This window comes from Microcebus murinus, chromosome 16 (genome assembly GCF_040939455.1).
Source record: "Microcebus murinus isolate Inina chromosome 16, M.murinus_Inina_mat1.0, whole genome shotgun sequence".
NCBI classification, from domain to species: Eukaryota; Metazoa; Chordata; class Mammalia; order Primates; family Cheirogaleidae; genus Microcebus; species Microcebus murinus.
The window spans coordinates 31,861,089-31,879,838 of NC_134119.1; the positions used below are offsets into that span (position 1 = coordinate 31,861,089).

Genomic DNA, 18,750 nt, shown 5'->3' on the forward strand with positions numbered 1-18,750 from the left:
CAGCTGAGAAGTTTAAATTGTTAATAAAATGCATGTTTCTTCTGGACATTTTAATTTACTAATACAAGATCAAGCAAAAATAATTTGAAAAACAAAATGAACATCTCTATATTGAATTTTACCTGCATTTTAATCCAGAGAGCTAGTTTAAAATTAACCAGTAAGATGCTTCATAATGTATCAAGTTAACTAAGTTATATAAGCGTCACCACCATATCAACAAAACCAAATAATTATATCCTTATTTTACTCCCTCCATTAACTCTAAAAACTGAAGTTCTACTAAGATCTATCTCCAGCAAATTTATCATCACAAATAGCTTCAGTGTTCCTCACCTCCTAGGCCAGGATGTAAACTCTGTGGCCCCTGGTTTGGTGGTTGCTGCTGCATCACCATGAAGTTAGGTGGCACATTTCCCTGTTGAACCATAGGATTCCGACCTGGAGAGCTGACAGGCTGCTGAAATCCCTGGGGAAGTGGGTTATTTTGAGGTGGCCTTGGTCCCATCTGCTGCTGAGTTTGGTTAACCGTTGGGGAGGATGCAGGGGATCCCTGCTGGAAGGAGGAGGGTGAGGAGGCAGGAGACTTGTTGGTGAGGTGGGGCTGCTGCAGGGGGGTTGGGACCCTGGAGGGCCCTCCCTGCAAGCTCTTCATCTGAGGAGCTGTGAACTGGCCTGGGTTGCTCATCTGAGGAAAGTTTGTATGGGCTTGTGAGGCTTGTTGGCTGCCAAAGGGATATGGAGGGGGAGGATGGGAAGGTGTCTGTACCGTGGCTAAGGATGGTCTTGCCTGGAGTTGCTGTTGCATTGGGCCAGGCAAGGGAGCCTTCTTCCACCCTTGGTTTGCAGTCATTGTGCCCAGAGAAGGCTGGGCTGGAGGAGGTTGAAGGGCTCCGGAAGGCAGCTGGTTCCAGCCTGGAGGAACAGGCACCTGAGTTGGGGCAGTAAACTGGGGTCGAATTCCCTGTGGCTGTTGCTGCTGATGTTGCTGTGGGGGTCTTGCCTGCAACGGTTGCTGCTGTTGCTGTTGTTGTTGCTGTTGTTGCTGCTGCTGGAGCTGGGGAAAATTAGCTGGGTTCATTTGTCTATTCACAGGGACAGGCTGCATCGGGTGGTGTGGGGGAGCTAAAGATCCTGAGGGATGACTTTGCTGCTGTATATGAAGCCCAGAGAGGAGTGGGTCCATTGCATCTGTTTAAAGATAGTCAACAAAGCAATAATTAACCTACTGCAACCTAGAGCAATGGCCTTGGCAATTCTGCAAATATAGAGTAAAATCTGCTGGCACTAATCAACAAAATAAGTATTTGTGAATACCTTGTATGTGCAAAGCAGGATACCAAGATAACAGAAATATGAATCCTGCCTTAAAAAGAGCTTATGGTTCAATAGTGGATATAAGAGCCAAACATGAAATGTAGAGAGCAATATTTTCCAAATTATATTCTGGGGAACTATGAAAATTAGTGTTATAAAAAAAGAAAACAGAACAGTCGATTAGGTTTGGGAAACACTGAAGCTAACAACCTTAGGTTTCTTCACTGTAGGGCTTTCAGTGGCTCTAATATGTTAATTTTGAATCTGGAAGAGGGGACAAAGAATAACGCATTTACCAAGTTTATTTGACCACAGAATTCTCTGTCATGGAGTATCTTGCAAGACTAAGTAGGACAAGGCATGAATTTTGAGGAATGTTGGGGTATAAGTGGTAAGATAATCATCAGAAATTCTAAGAAAATGAGGACATTTAGCTTAAAGAAATCAGGGTAGATTTTGTAAAGAAGGTGGCATTTTGAGTTAGGCAGTTAGAAATTCGGCATCAGAGACAGCTGATCTGTGTAGGAAGTTTCGGCCTCTTCAATCCTCAAAGATTGGAGGTCATTACCTGACTGAGAAGCAGGGCGAGGAGTCCTGGGCTGGAGCTCTGGATTGGGGCCTGATGCCATCATGGAAGATGACACATTTCCACCCTGGGGTATCATAACAGTGGCAGGGTTGTTCATCCTTATTAATCCTAGAAAAAAAAAATCCCTACAATAGAATACTGGAATTGGCACAATTTTTGTTTTTTTTGTTTTTTTTTTTTTTTTGAGACAGAGTCTCACTTTATTGCCCAGGCTAGAGTGAGTGCCGTGGCATCAGTCTAGCTCACAGCAACCTCAAACTCCTGGCTCAAGCAATCCTCCTGCCTCAGCCTCCCAAGTAGCTGGGACTACAGGCATTCGCCACCATGCCCGGCTAATTTTTTGTATATATATATATTAGTTGGCCAATTAATTTCTTTCTATTTATAATAGAGACGGGGTCTCACTCTTGCTCAGGCTGGTTTCAAACTCCTGACCTTGAGCAATCTGCCCGCCTCGGCCTCCCAGAGAGCTAGGATTACAGGCGTGAGCCACCGCACCCGGCACAATTTTTGTTTTTAATGAGATATTTCGCCCAAGTGCCCATCAATCCAAGAATGGATTAATAAAATGTGGTATATGTATACCATGGAGTACTATTCAGCTCTAAGAAACAATGGTGATATAGCACATCTTATATTTTCCTGGTTAGAGCTGGAACCCATACTACTAAGTGAAGTATCCCAAGAATGGAAAAACAAGCACCAGATATATTCTCCAGCAAACTGGTATTAACTGAGTAGCACCTAAGTGGACACATAGGTGCTACAGTAATAGGGTATTGGGCAGGTGGGAGGGGGGAGGGGGGCGGGTATATACATACATAATGAGTGAGATGTGCACCATCTGGGGGATGGTCATGATGGAGACTCAGACTTTTGGGGGGAGGGGGGGAAATGGGCATTTATTGAAACCTTAAAATCTGTACCCCCATAATATGCCAAAATAAAAAAAAGAAAAAAAAAAACAACTGTGAAAAATTGTCATAGATGAAATAAAGTAAATGGTTCTAGACTTAATATTAAAATAAGAATGCAATGGCCTAAAAAAAAAAAAATGAGATATTTCAAGAACATGAAAAGGCATGAAAATTTCTATATTCATCATTTATTATTTTTAAATCTATAACATTTGTCCTACCTACATCAGATATACATGCAGAAGCCTCCTATTCCTTCCCAATCTGATTCCATTTCCTTCCTTTTATTATAATTGGGACTAACAGTTCTATGCATGTTCATTTACCTTTTCTGTATATCTGGGTGAGCTGCACAGCATTTTCTTTTTTGAGACAGGGTCCTGTTCTGTCACTCTGGTTAGAATACAGTGGTATCATCATAGCTCACAGCAACCTCAAACTTCTAGGCTCAAGTGATTATCCTGCCTCAGCCTCCTGAGTAGCTGGGACTACAGGTGCACACCACCATTTCTGGCTAATTTTTCTATTTATTGTAGAGATGGGGTCTTGCTTTTTGCTCAGGCTGGCCTTGAACCCCTGATGCCAAGTGAACTTCCCATCTTGGCCTCCCAGAGTGCTAGGATTACAGGAGCCAGCCACCGTGCCTCATCTTGTATGCTTTTAAATCTCTACATAAATGGTACCATACTATATGTATTTTTTTTCAGTTTCCTTTTTCATTTAATATCATTGAGATTCAATCGTTTTGACTGCTGTAAGTGCTCAATGGTATAGAAACATCCATCCTTCTGCTGATGACTACTAAGGTTCTACTTTTCCTTTTTAATCTTACAATTTTGCAAGGCCATGTATTTGTCATGAATTCTTGTGAACATATGAGAGTGTCTTTAGACTATTTTAGACTATATACTGAGAATTGCTAGGTTGTTTTTTTTTTTTTAAAGAGACAAGGTCTCACTCTTGCTCAGGTTGATCTCGAACTCCTGAGCTCAAGTGATTCTCCCGCCTTGGCCTCCCAGAGTGCTAGGATTATAAGTGTGAGCCACTGTGACCAGCCCAGAATTGCTAGGGTTTAAAGTATAAGCATCTTCAATTTTACTGTATATTGGTAAATTGCTCTTGAAAGTGGTTATACCAATTTATACTCCAACTAGCAGTTTGAGAGCTCCTCTTCCATTTCTCTCTTTTCTTTTCTTTTTCATTTCTCTCATTTCTGATACTGCTATATTTTTTAGGACTTATCATCTATGTTCTTTTTGTTTGTTTTTTTGAGACAGAGTCTTGCTTTGTTGCCCAGGCTAGAGTGAGTGCCGTGGCGGCAGTGTAGCTCACAGCAACCTCAAACTCCTGGGCTCAAGCAATCCTCCTGCCTCAGCCTCCCAAGTAGCTGGGACTACAGGCATTGTGCCACCATGCTCGGCTAATTTTTTCTATATATATTAGTTGGCCAATTAATTTCTTTCTATTTATAGTAGAGATGGGGTCTCGCTCTTGCTCAGGCTGGTTTTGAACTCCTGACCTTGAGCAATCCGCCCGCCTCGGCCTCCCAGAGTGCTAGGATTACAGGCGTGAGCATCGTCTGTGTTCTTAAGTGAGAACAGCTTATAATTATCCTCTCTTCCCGTCCTTCTTTGACTTTTGGTGTCAAGATTAAAACAACTTCAAAATAAGGTGGAAAGAAACTTTCCTCTTTTTCTATGCTCTGGAAGAATATGTACATCTGTTTTTTAAATGTTTAGTAAAAACTTACCTACAAAACCATCTGGGCCTATATGATATACTAATTAATTCATATGGAAACAGATCTTTAATTATTTCCATTTCTTAAGTGGTTATAGATTTTCAAGTTTATTATGTCCTACTAAGTCAATTTTGATTAAATTATAATTTTGCCAACAGTTAAAAATTTATTAGCATGAAGTTATGCATAGAATATCCTTTTTGCTATTTTTTTAAAAAATGAGATATAACTCATATACTAAAAAATTCACCCTTTAAAAGTGTATACTTGGCCGGGCGTGGTGGCTCACGCCTGTAATCCTAGCACTTTGGGAGGCCGAGGCGGGCGGATTGCTCAAGGTCAGGAGTTCGAAACCAGCCTGAGCGAGACCCCGTCTCTACCAAAAATAGAAATAAATTAATTGACCAACTAAAAAATATATATACAAAAAATTAGCCGGGCATGGTGGCGCATGCCTGTAGTCCCAGCTACTTGGGAGGCTGAGGCAGTAGGATCGCTGAGCCCCGGAGATTGAGGTTGCTGTGAGCCAGGCTGACGCCACGGCACTCACTCTAGCCTGGGCAACAAAGTGAGACTCTGTCTCAAAAAAAAAAAAAAAAAAAAAAGTGTATACTTTTTCCCCATTCTTTACATTGCTTGTGCCTCTCCTTTTTTTCTTTAGTAGTCTTACCCAGGTTATGAGTTTTAGTTGTCCTTTCAAAGAAACATCTTTTGGATTTGCTGCTCTGCTTTACTGTTTTTCTGATTCATACTTATCTCTGCTCTTATCTCCATTATTTCCTTCCTAGCTTATTACTTTGCTGTTCTTTTCCTCCATTCTTAAGTCAGACAATTAGCTTGTTAATTTTCAGTTGATATTCTTCATTAATGTAAGTTTCTGAGGGCAAAAATTTCTTCTAAGCACTGTGTTAGCTTCATCTCACAAATTTTGGTATGTACTATTCTCATTACTCCATTGTAAATATTGTCTAATTTCCATCATGATTGATTTTTAAATAATCTTTAGGTTTTAGAATATATTACTAAATTTCCAAAAACAAGAGATTTTTTTTTTGTTTTGTATTTTGCTACTGACTTGATTTAATTGCACTGTGATCAGAGAATAGGATCTGTGTGATATCAATATTTGGTATTTACTAAAACTTGCTCTTGGTTGGAATTCATGGTCAATTTGTATAAATTTTCCATTTTTGCTTAGAAAAATTAAGAATTCTTGAATTATTACTGCATGGTTTCTACATATTATCCATCATATAAAACTATTTTAATTATTATTCAAGTTTTCCTTATTCTTACTAATTTTTTATAAGCTTGATCCATTAGTTACTAACAGAAGTACGTTAAAATCTCCCCTAAGATTTGCTATCTCCATGCAATTCTTACATATTTTGAGGGTAGGTTATTAAGTACGTAAGTTTAGCTACCTTCCTGGTGAACTGTTCCTTTTATATCATACAGTGACCCTATTTTTCCTCAGCAATGCTTTTTACCTTAATGTTTGTTTTATCATATCAAAATATACCTCTTTTTCTTGGTTAATATTCACCTTGTTTATCTTTTTTTCTATACTAACTTTGAGCTGAGTCTTTACATTTTGTGTGTTTCCTATAAGAGTATATAGCTAAACCTAAGACTGATTAATCATTTTCTTTTTTTTTCTTAGAGACAGAGTCTCGCTCTGTCATTCAAGCTGGAGTACAGTGGCACAATCACAGCTCACTGTAACCTTGAACTCCCGGGCTCAAGCAATCCATCTGACTACAGGTATATACCACCATGCCCAGCTAATTTTTAAAATTTTTTTGTAGAGACAGGGTCTCACTATGTTGCCAGGCTTGTCTTGAACCCTTGCCTCAAGCTATCCTTCCACTTTGGCTTCCCAGAGTGCTGAGATTACAGCCATGAGCCACCATACCTGGCCTAATCATTTCCTTTTGATCAGTGTTCATAATCCACTTACTTTTATTGTTAACTAATGGTATATTCTGATTTATTCTGTCATTATATGATTTCTATTCACCCTCTTTTTCATATGCTGTTTTCTTATTTTTCTTAAATTTTACTGGATTGATTTATTTCATCATGCCCTTCCTCTCTACTCCTATGTTGCTGGTTTAGAAGTTATACATTCTATTATTTTATTGATATTTTTAAAATGTCCACAGACATACATGACTTAAAGTCTAAAGACAATATATGATCATCATTGCTAAATAAGTCAATGCTTATTTAGATTTACCCCATGTTTACCAATTATTCAGCTCACCATTCCTTCTTAGATCTTATTTCTTCCATCTTAGGATCAATTTTCTTCTTCCTGAAGTACATCCTTGAGCAGTTCAATTAGCAAGGGTCTGTTAATGGTAAATTCTCTTAGTCTCTTTGAAAATGTCTTTATTTCATACTACTTTTTTTTGGAGACAGTCTCCTGGGCCAGAGTGCAGTGGTGTGATTACAGCTCACTGCAACCTCAAACTCCTGGGCTGAAGCAATCCTCCTGCCTCAGCCTCCTGAATACCTGGGACTATACAGGCACATACGTCTTTGCTCGGCTAATTTTTCTATTTTTAGTAGAGGCGGGGTCTTGCTCTTGCTTAGGCTAGTCTCGAATTCTTGAGCTCAAGCTATTCTCCCACCTTGACCTCCCAAAGAGTTAGGATTACAGGCGTGAGCCACCACACCTGGCCTCATATACTCTTTTTTTTTTTTTTTTGAGATGGGGTCTCACTGTGTTGCCCAGGCTGGTCTCGAACTCTTGGCCTCAAGCAATCCTCCCAGCTCAGCCTCCTGAAATGTTGGGATTATAGGTGTGAGCCACCACACCCAGCCTTCTCATATATGCTTGATAGTATAGCTACATTTAAAATTCTAGGCTGTCAATTATTTTCTCAGCATTTGAAAATATTATTCCAATGTTTTCTAGATTCCAATGCCACTATTATGAAATCAGCTATAGGCCTGGTAGCTTTCCCTTGTAAATAACTGGTCTTTTCTTTTGGGTTGCTTTTAACATTCTCTTTGTTTTCAATGTTCTGTAGTTTTACAATATCGTGTCTAGAGGTGGGTTTATTTTTTTATTTGTAGTGCTCAGGATTACTGTGCTTCTGTATCTGAAGACTTATGTCTTTTATCAGTTCTGGAAAAATTTCAGCCATTCTCTCTCCATCCCTCCCCAATTTCTTTATATTCTTTTGGAACTCTTTTCAAACATACATTCAACCTTCTCATTTTATCCTTATGTCTCTTCACTTCTTTCATATTTCACTGTCTTTATTTCTCTTTGCTGCGTTCTGGGTGATTTTCTTCAAATTCACCGTTTTTTTTTTTTTTACTTCTTTTTCTTTTTTTGAGACAGAGTCTCTCACTCTGTCGCCCGGGCTAGAGTGCTGTGGCGTTAGCCTAGTTCACAGCAACCTCAAGCTCCTGGGCTCAAGCAATCCTTCTGCCCCAGCCTCCCGAGTAGCTGGGACTACAGGCATGCGCCACCATGCCTGGCTAATTTTTTCTATATATTTTTGCCAGGCAATTAATTTCTTTCTATTTTTAGTAGAGACGGGGTCTCGCTCTTGCTCAGGCTGGTCTCAAACTCCTGAACTCGAGCAATCCTCCTGTCTTGGCCTCCCAGAGTACTAACATTACAGGCACGAGTCACCACGGCCTGCCTAAATTCACCTTTTAATCCAGCTATTTCTAATTTTCTGAATAAGTTATTCTTTTGAAGATTTTTAAATTTCTAAGTCCTGTGCCCCTGCCAAGCTTTCTTTATGTTTTGATAGTGTCATGTTTTCTTATGATTTTCATAATTTTTTTTTTTTTTTTTTTTTGAGATAGGGTCTCACTCTGTTGCTTGGGCTAGAGTGCAGTGGCCTCATCATAGCTCACCGCAACCTCAGATTCCTGGGCTCAAGTGATCCTCCTGGCTCTCTGCCTTGCAAGTAGTTGGGACTACAGGTCTATGCCACCATGCACGGCCAATTTTTCTATTTTTTATAGACAGATGGGTCTTGCTCAGGCTGGTCTTGAACTTTCTGGCTTCAAGCAATCCTTCTGCCTCAGCCTCTCAAAGTGCTAGGATTATAGTCATAAGCCACTGGACCCAGCTCTGATTTTCTTAATTTTTTTTTTTGGCTAGTCAAGTGAAACAGTGGGAGTAGAGAATGAAATGAATCTGTAACTGGATGTGATCAATTAGTTATAAACACCACTGTATTAGGACGAGCTGATTTTCATAATTTTTAATACCCTGCTTTCCTATTACCTAAAATTCAAGAGAGAGGGAATTTAATCCTAAATTTTATAAATTGGGAGTATAAGCCCACTGATAGTAGGCTGTAACTATGAGAATTCTGCAATGGCTTGGGTTGAGAATGTGCCCCCCATAGCTTCAACAGTAATCACCAATGTAGAACCATTAATGTTAATTATTTAGCCTGGCTGTTTCTAGGTCACTTTACTAACATATTAAATGTCCAAAATGCAAGAGAGTAGAGAAGACAATTCCACAACCACCATTCTTCTATCCCACAACTAGAGCGCCCACCAAGATAGACAAGTTTCCCTATGCTAGAGAGTAACATTTTCCTAATTTACCTTTTGCTGAAAATTCTGGCTTCACGAGGAATTCTGAACTCTAACTTCCTTCTTTTTTTTTTTTTTTTTTTTTTTGAGACAGAGTCTCGCTTTGTTGGCCAGGCTAGAGTGAGTGCCGTGGCGTCAGCCTAGCTCACAGCAACCTCAAACTCCTGGGCTCCAGCGATCCTTCTGCCTCAGCCTCCCGAGTAGCTGGGACTACAGGCATTCGCCACCATGCCCGGCTAATTTTTTATATATATATCAGTTGGCCAATTAATTTCTTTCTATTTATAGTAGAGACGGGGTCTCGCTCTTGCTCAGGCTGGTTTTGAACTCCTGACCTTGAGCAATCCGCCCGCCTCGGCCTCCCAAGAGCTAGGATTACAGGCGTGAGCCACCGCGCCCGGCCTAACTTCCTTCTTCATGTGGACCCAATATAAGGCTTCGTCTTTTACCCCTTCCTAATCCCTTGGCCCCTGTGGAATCTCAATTATTTACTGCTATTTAAATTTTCATCCTTGACTTCTTTTTTACCCTGAGGAATTCTCTTGCTTTCTTTCTCACCCCCCTACTGCTCAGCTTTCTTATGGGCTCAGCTATATAAGTCATTTATTTATTTTTAGCGATGGGGGTCTCATTAGCCCCACCTCTCACCTCAGCCTCCCAAGTAGCTGGGGACTATAGGTGTGAGTCATCGAGCCTGGCTCTAAATATTATGTTTTGTTTTTTTTTTTTTTTTTTTTTTGAGACAGAGTCTCACTTTGTTGCCCAGGCTAGAGTGAGTGCCGTGGCGTCAGCCTAGCTCACAGCAACCTCAAACTTCTGGGCTCGAGTGATCCTTCTGCCTCAGCCTCCCGGGTAGCTGGGACTACAGGCATGCGCCACCATGCCCGGCTAATTTTTTATATATATATCAGTTGGCCAATTAATTTCTTTGTATTTATAGTAGAGACGGGGTCTCACTCTTGCTCAGGCTGGTTTTGAACTCCTGACCTTGAGCAATCCGCCCGCCTCGGCCTCCCAAGAGCTAGGGTTACAGGCGTGAGCCACAGCGCCCGGCCTAAATATTATGTTTTATCTAGCATTTTTAGGTGTTTTGTAGTTGGAGAGGATGTTAGGTAAATGTTTGTCTGTTGAAATTCGATTTGTTTCTGAGGAATCCCACTCAATTTTTCAAAGATGGTAGTTAGACAGTAAGAAAGTTCTCATGAGATAAGAAACAGGTTTTCTTGGTCTCCAGTGAGCTTCGTATTCCCAGAAATTTTCAAGTATATGCTGACTACATGCTCAGTAGTGACACTATAACATGAATTCCAGTACTAGGTGGGCATCTGGACTAGATCTCTGGTTCTCACCTAGGGTCAATTTTGACCCCTAGGTGACATCTGGAGTGCTACTGTCATCTGGTGGGCAGAGGCCAAGGATGCTACTAAAACATCCCACAATGCACAGGACAGCCCCCCACAGCAAAGAATTATCAGCCCAAAACATCAACAGTGTTGAGGTTGATATACCCTGATTATATTACTACTATAGTATCCCTACAAATCTTGGGATTCTATAAAACTATGAAAAAAATAGATGTAGTTTTAGTTGCAAAAGACTCTTTGATTAGCTAACTTTCTGTTGCCAATGCTAAGAAAGTAGTGCTAAAAATAACTGACAAACCAAGATATCTAGATACACAATTCCAAAGTCATTTATTATTGTTTTAGAAGGGATTTAAGATATCTTAACCTAGAAAAATGTATCTGTTTGGTTTAACCTAATATTAAATTTTGTTTGCACCCTGTAAGTCCCAATAGACAACAGAGAAAAACAATCCTAAAATATGCTTGGCAGTAAAGAAAGATACCTGGGGGTTAAAATGGTACTGTGACTATAGATCATTACTAACTCATTATTCCTGAAACTTTATACTGTATATATTATCACAGTGTCCTTCATTAAATACCAATCTAACTTGATTTCAACCTAAAGCTTCTAAGTTTCCTATGTTGGTAATTAACTACAGAACTATAATTTATACTTACTTCCTAGAGATGCTTAGTAAATATCCTTGCTATCTGACAGATACTAATCTAAGAGAGTCGTGGTTTAAAATTTTAAACCTGGAAGGGATCTATAGCATTGTTTCCAGGACATAATTAAAGATGTTTCCCGGCAATTAAGGCCAGTAAATAAGTTCTTTGGCCAGGAGTTGAGACTAGAACCCAGATTTACTGAGGCTCATCTTGGGTCCATTCATTCTTTCATTAACTATATATAACATAACTAGGCTCTTCTCACTCTGCTTCTGTCCCCTAGCCCTGGTCCTTCCAGTAGTGGCAACAGTGTCACCTATAATCTCTCATCAAGTTGCCTTAACACCAAATGCTTAGACTTCTGTGGGTAACTAAAGGTACCAGGTTGAGTATTTTAATATACTATATGGTATTCCACAACAGCCCTATAGCAGAGGTCCTGATGTATATTTAACAGGAACTCAAGAAATGTTTGCTATATTGTTCAGGGCTCATTTACCTTTAAGCACGAGCTCAAAAGACTATAGGCATTATTGTCTCTTTTTGTTTGTTTTTGAGACAGGGTCTTGCTCTGTCTCCTAGGCTGGAATGCAGTGGCATCATCATAGCTCACTGCAACCTCAAACTCTTGGGCTTGAACAATCCTCCTGCCTCAGCCTCCCAAGTAACTGGAACCACTAGCTCACACCACCACACCTGGCCTGTCTTGCTCAGGCTGGTTTCAAACCCCTGGCCTCAAGGAATCCTCCCCCTTTGGCCTCCTAAAGTGCTAGGATCACAGGCATGAGCCACCACGCCCGGCCTATTATCTCATTTTATAGGTGAAGATACTGTTGCTTAGGGAGATACAGTAACTAGTTTGAGGTAACTAGTAAATGGCAATGCCGAAATAAAAACCTAGTTCCAATTCTTTGACCAAGTCATCAGCTACAGTTCAGAACAGGAGCTTATAAACTGAGCTCCTCTATCTTGTTGCATTTCTTCAAGGGCTACTGTGGTGAGTAGGAAGGGGAATGACTGGGTACAGTCTCAGGCTTTATTTGAATAAAGGTTCCTATAGCTGGAAAAATTTAAAAAGCCACTACTATATTGTTACTTTCTGGAGAATGGAAATAAAGAACAAAAAACAAACCAAAAAAAAAAAAAAAAAACCAACAAAAGCCACTAATATAGTGAGAAGAGCACTAAACTGGGAGTTAGATCTGTGACACAGGCTTGCTGCTCCCTGACTCTGGGCAAATCACTCCCTTTCTGTGAGTTCCACAGCTTTAAATGAGAGCCAATGCAATTCTAATATTCTGAGTGTCACAGAATATTGAGTTCAATCTCTGATGAAGACATTTTAGGATTATTAGAAAAGGAAGCAAACAATTTATAACTCTCTCAAATTCTAAATACATAAAAACATGTATTCTCCCACATACATCTATAGATTCCACATATGCACACAAGAATTCTCATAGATTCTCAGCTTCGGAGAAAGTAGGAGCTGGAAAGCTACATTCTCTACTATACTATAAACATACTGAGGATGGAAAATGTTTTATTCATTTCTATTTCTAACACTTTCCTGTTGTTCTGCCATACAACATGAACTCAATAAATGTTTGCTGCACAGATCTGTGTTCATCAGCCTTTAAGTATGAGACCAGAAGATTGTAAAGATGCTTCATGCTATGACCCTAGCCTCCTGGGAGTGACTCATGTCTCGTTTTCTTTTTTATTTTATTTTTTTAGAGACAAGGTCTGGCTCTCTTGCCCAGGTTAGAGTGCAATGATCCAATTGTAGCTCACTCTAACCTTGAATTCCTAGGCTCAAGTGAACCCTCCTGCCTCAACCTCTCAAATAGCTACGGCTACAGGGATGCACAACCACACCTGGATAATTTTTAAAAAAGGTTTTGTAGAGATGGGGTATCACCATGTTGCTCAGGTTGGTCTTGAACTACTGGTCTCAAGTGATCCTCCTGCCTCTGCCTCTCAAAGTGTCAGGATCATAGGCATGAGCCACTTGCAACCAAAGATGTGGGTATGGTATGAGACCCCACCTAACTTGCAGGACTCAAAGGATCCCATATTAGCAAACAAAGCCAAAAAAGGAAACTAGTAAAATGTCATACAATGAGTGAAAGGTCTCACCTGGACCACCTGCCATAGGAAATCCCGCCTCCATCCTAACTGAACTTCCGGCTCCCATGGGTCCATTCATTCTCACATCTTGGCTTCGGTTCTGAGCCAAAGCCAGGTTGATAGCACCTTCCCCTGAAAATGATAGTCAAGTTATTAAAAGGAAATCATCAGAATAAGATGCAAATTTTGTAAACAACAGGTACAAAGTGCTTTAGTTTTCTGTGTTTTTGAAGAATTATCGTTAATATACCGCCACAAAAATGGTGAGTTCAATATTACATGGGTTTTTCTTTAACCCATCTGAGCAGGTTTACTTAAATGGAGCACAAGGAAATTATAACTAATTCTTACTTATAATATACAGAAAGGCAATTATTAATGATGCTTAGTGTCAATAGAGAGCCCGGAACTCTGAATATTTATCAACCAGCTCACCAATTGTATATGTGCGTGTATGTATGCATGAAGGAAGAAAATGTTCTCAGAAACTCAAAATCCTAGACTTTCTTTTAGGAATTTATGACCAGAAGGCAGAGACATGAGTAGGTTTAATGGAGAAAGAACATGATGGTGTGGGGATACTGTTAATACTTGTGAACAAAATGTCAATTTCCTTTCAATAACTGCACTACAAACATATTTCCAGCAGAAAAAAAAAATCATGCAATGAAGAGGAGATAGACTGCTACTAATTTACCTCTGCAACACCTAATGATAAGACCAACGTTTGTATAGGGTTTTTAATGCTTACAAACTTTTATATCATTTGAGTTCCACAATAGCCTGGTAGGTAATATCACTAGAAGTATTCCAACTATTGATAAATAGACCTTAAATTTACAGGCAACTTAAATCTTATTTAGTTCAATGACAAAAAGGTCTCTGAAATGAGATTCAGAATGCTTAATCCAAAATCTTGACTATTGTTACTATGGAAGACAGCATCATGTTGTGGACAGTTAAAATATAGCTAGCCTGTGGCTGTGGAGTTGAAAAGCTGCACTCATCCAAGTCCTTCTATATATAATGTAAGGCTCTGGTTTACAGTCAGGCAGTAAAGCAGAAAGTTAATGAGGCACAACAGTTTCTCTGTCCTGTCACTGATTTAGGTCAGCTTTCTGTATGTATTCTAACCAGAGAGGTTGGCTGGTTATAGGGAACAAACATCCTACCAATACGGGACCAATCACTGGGGGCTGCAAGATGTTCTAGCTTGCCAATAGGAGCCAGGCATGAATGAGAATATAGGTCTTGGGGTTTTCCACCAAAGGGAAGGAACCATTAATATACCAGATTTGCTAAGACATCCTAACCCGAGAGTGTTGTTCTTGAAACAGACATCAGATCATGTTACTCCTCAGCTTAAAACTACTCCACTGTTTCCCACTATTTTAGAAATAAAAGCCAAACTTCTTAACAGGCTATATAATATCTTAATTATCTATCTATTCCAGTGCTGTTCAACAAAAATACAAAATGAGCCACACATGTAATTTAAAATTTTCTAGAAGAGTAAAAACATAAAAAGAAACAGATGAAATTAATTATATATACTTTATTTAACCCAATACATCCAATGTAGTATTATTTCAACATGTATTAATAATATAAAAATTATTAATGAGATATTTTACATTCTCTTTGTGGGGTGCTAAATCTTCAAAATTCAATATGTATTATATACTTACAGCACATGTCAGTTTGGACTACCCACATTTTCAGTACTCAACAGCCACATACAGCTTATGGCTACCATACTGGACAGCTCAAAGATCTCGCCCTTGACTACCTCTCTAACCTCACCGCATGATATTTTTCTCCTTCAATAACAAGGATTCAGACTCAGTGTCATTTTTTAGTTTCTTAGGCACATAAAGCTACTTTTCACCTCAAGGCCTTTGCACATGTTGTTCCTTGTGCCTAGAACAGTTCTCTGTACTTTTCACATAATCAGCTTCTCAATTTTTCATGTAATCTTAAATGTCACATGCCCAAAAAGGCCTTCACCAACCATCCTACCCAAGGTTAGGTAACCCTTATCAGAGTATCTTATTTCTTCAGAGCACAGCCGTGTAATTATTCATTCACTTGTTTTCTTGTCTGCTTCCCCTATCTCTATATAAGGGTAATCACAAGTCTGCCCTAGTTCCTTTACATCTGTTTATCCCAGCATAATTATTAATAGTATCCCATTTCACTCTCAAAAGTGTCCTGATTTAGATGATAAATTATATAGTCACCCTAACTATATCCTTCATACATAAAACAGTTGTTACATGGTAGGTGCTCATTAGTTATTTACTGAATATGTGAGAGTCATCTTATCATAACCTCACAAACAATTATAGGCATTATCTTTATGATAAATGCATTCCTGGAAAACCTTACATTCTATCAAATCTCACATTGACAATAACAGTCTTGGGGCAAACTCAAAATCTGCAAAGCTTGGTAACCAGAGCTCTAATAAAAACAATAAATTGAAGGAGACAAAATACCCAGAAACAATAGAGTGGAAATGCCTGCTTCAAGGCGCTGAGGTAATGCAGATGCAGTGGAGCTCTGAGTCACTTAATGAGGCTGCCATTAAGATGGGAACCGAAGGAAGTGCAACCTGTCATGAGCTGAGAGCCATGCAAGGCTGAGGGGTACATGTTTGGGGAAGGCACCTAATGTCAGTTCTCATTCTTAATTTTTTTTAAATAGAACTGAAAGGACTCCCATCTATGCAACAGCTGAGCTAAAGGCTTTTTTTCTTGTTGATAATTATAATTCTCTTTCCACTATTCCAGCTATTCTTGTCTAGGAAAAAAATCACACATGAATAAACACAATTTCTACATTATACTATTATCAGTCCTCTATTTGCCAATTGCATATATGCTAATTGACGTCCAAGAAACACATCTAGAGAACACTATTGGCTCCCAAACTTGCCAACTGTGAGTCCACAAACTAAGTCCTACGGGCCAAATCCAGCCCACTGCCTGTTTATTTCAATAAAGTGTTATTTAAACCCACACACATCCACTCATTTACATATTACCTATGGCTATTTTTGCCCTACAAAGGCAGAGTACTTGTGACACAGATTTATGACCCACAGAGCCAAAAATATTTATTCCTGGCCCTTTACCGAAAAATTTTGTAGACTTCTCCTTTAGATTACCATGAATCTACAGAAGGATCACAAAATGTCCTTTATTTTCTTTCTTTTTTTTTTTTTTGAGACAGAGTCTCGCTTTGTTGCCCAGGCTAGAGTGAGTGCTCTGTCGTCAGCTTAGCTCACAGCAACCTCAAACTCCTGGGCTCAAGCGATCCTACTGCCTCAGCCTCCCAAGTAGCTGGGACTACAGGCATGTGCCACCATGCCCGGCTAATTTTTTCTCTATATATTAGTTGGCCAATTAATTTGTTTCTATTTTTAGTAGAGACGGGGTCTTGCTCTTGCTTAGGCTAGTTTCGAACTCCTGACCTTGAGCAATTCGCCGCCTTGGCCTCCCAGAGAGCTAGGATTACAGGCGTGAGCCACCGCACCCAGCCACAAAATGTCCTTTAGAAAGATGCCTCCCAAGATCCCTGGCCAAAACTCAAAAAGGAAGGGTACAGAGAGTATTCTTCAATGGGGAATGGACTATTGGGGGAACAACCTGTCCCTCAATCCTTGCAGCAGACACCATGACACTGGCAACATTTCCTCTTCACAACTTACAAAGTCACCATCACCAGTTTCACAAAAGCAAAACCTGCTATCACCCTTTTCAATGCTGCCTGAATTCCCAGGAGTATGGAAAGAGAGAAAAGGAGATCACCTGGGACACATATGCAGCCTAAAAACTAAAGACCCCTTTCTGCATTGTGATAATCATTGTCATACATGAATTTCATAATTTCTTAAAATATGTTATCTATTTGCTTTCTTAGTTATACTTATGTTTTTTGTGGTTTTTTTTTTTTGGTTTTTTTTTGAGTCAAGAGTCTCACTCTGTTGCCCGGGTTAGAGTGTCGTGGCATCAGCCTAGCTCATAGCGACCTCAAACTCCTGGGCTCAAGCAATCCTGCCTCAGCCTCCCGAGTAGCTGGGACTACAGGCATGCGCCACCATGCCCGGCTAATTTTTTCTATATATTTTTAGTTGTCCAATTAATTTCTTTCTATTTTTAGTAGAGATGGGGTCTTGCTCTTGCTCAGGCTGGTTTCAAACTCCTGGCCTTGAGTGATCCTCCCGCCTTGGCCTCCCAGAGTGCTAGGATTACAGGCTGAGCCACCACGCCCGGCCCTTATGTTTTAATTTATGGCCTTTATTTATGGACTTTATGTTTTAATTTATTATTTATTAATAATATTAAAGGAGAGACAGCATTTTATCCCTTTAAGAACCTGTAGGAAATAGGTCTGATTCTGAGATGAAACTGGTACTTCCTTCTCCAGTGAAAAACACTATTAATTAAAGTTGCAAAGTCTTTAACTCAGCCAAATAGGTAACAGAGACTACAAAATGTTTGGGGTTTTTAAGAAACCACTTATGTGTTCCATAAAATATAAACAGCCTATATATTACTATTTTGTCCAATAGTTTTTGGACTTCCATTCTTCCCAATTCATCCAATAGATTGCTGTGATTTAGTTTTACTTTTCTGGATCCTTTTAGATAATCTAACATTTTTCATAATGAACTGGTTATTCTTTAAATGACTATTCCCTTATTTATCAAATGATGGCATTTATCCCATTTCTCAATCTATATATAACTTTCTCTAAATAATCTTCATTTGTTGGTATTGTCCCTTTTGGGGTATAGCAACCTACAATGCTAGACTGCACAAAATGTGTCTCACATACAAAATGATGACCTTGGCTGCTGAGGTTTTATGGAGCATCTAGGTTCTAAGTAAGCACAGGGTCAGGAGGGCTTAGTCCAATAGTGAAAGGGAAGGCTGGAATCTCCAGTTGCCACCTTGTTTGTATTCACACACAAGGGGAAAAGAGGCCGGGCACGGTGGCTCACACCTGTAATCCTAGCACTCTGGGAGGCCGAGGCGGGAGGATCGCTCAAGGTCAGGAGTTTGAGACCAGCCTGAGCAATAGCGAGACCCTGTCTCTACTAAAAATAGAAAGAAATTAATTGGACAGCTAAAATATATATAAATAAAATTAGCCGGGCATGGTGGCGCATGCCTGTAGTCCCAGCTACTCGGGAGGCTGAGGGAGGAGGATTGCTTGTGCCCAGGAGTTTGAGGTTGCTATGAGCTAGACCACGGCACTCTAACCCCGGTAACAGAGTGAGACTGTCTCAAAAAAAAAAAAAAAAAAAGAAGGGGAAAAGAGGGTTCTAGTTCCACTGGGCCCCCAAAATACTCCCCACACTTGGTACTTACATTTCTCACAGGTTTGTCTTCCTTACTAAGGTCATGAACTCTTCTGAGTTCACAATGTTAAGTACCATATTTTATTTATCGT

General features: G+C 39.7%; 1 protein-coding gene across 6 annotated transcripts in view; it reads right to left on the minus strand.

Moving 5' to 3' along the window:
- NCOA6 (nuclear receptor coactivator 6) overlaps positions 1-18,750 on the minus strand; it is a 98,395-nt gene that overhangs the window by 37,161 nt on the left and 42,484 nt on the right. For all 6 annotated transcript variants that reach the window (XR_012923738.1, XM_076011048.1, XM_076011049.1 and 3 more), the window contains 3 exons: positions 13,300-13,422; positions 1,886-2,014; positions 337-1,191 (listed from right to left, as the gene is read on the minus strand). Coding sequence is in view for 5 of the 6 variants with exons in the window: in XM_076011048.1 (XP_075867163.1) it covers positions 337-1,191; positions 1,886-2,014; positions 13,300-13,422 (1,107 nt within the window). In the remaining variant the exon portion in view is untranslated. The remainder of the gene's footprint in view (positions 1-336; positions 1,192-1,885; positions 2,015-13,299; positions 13,423-18,750) is intronic.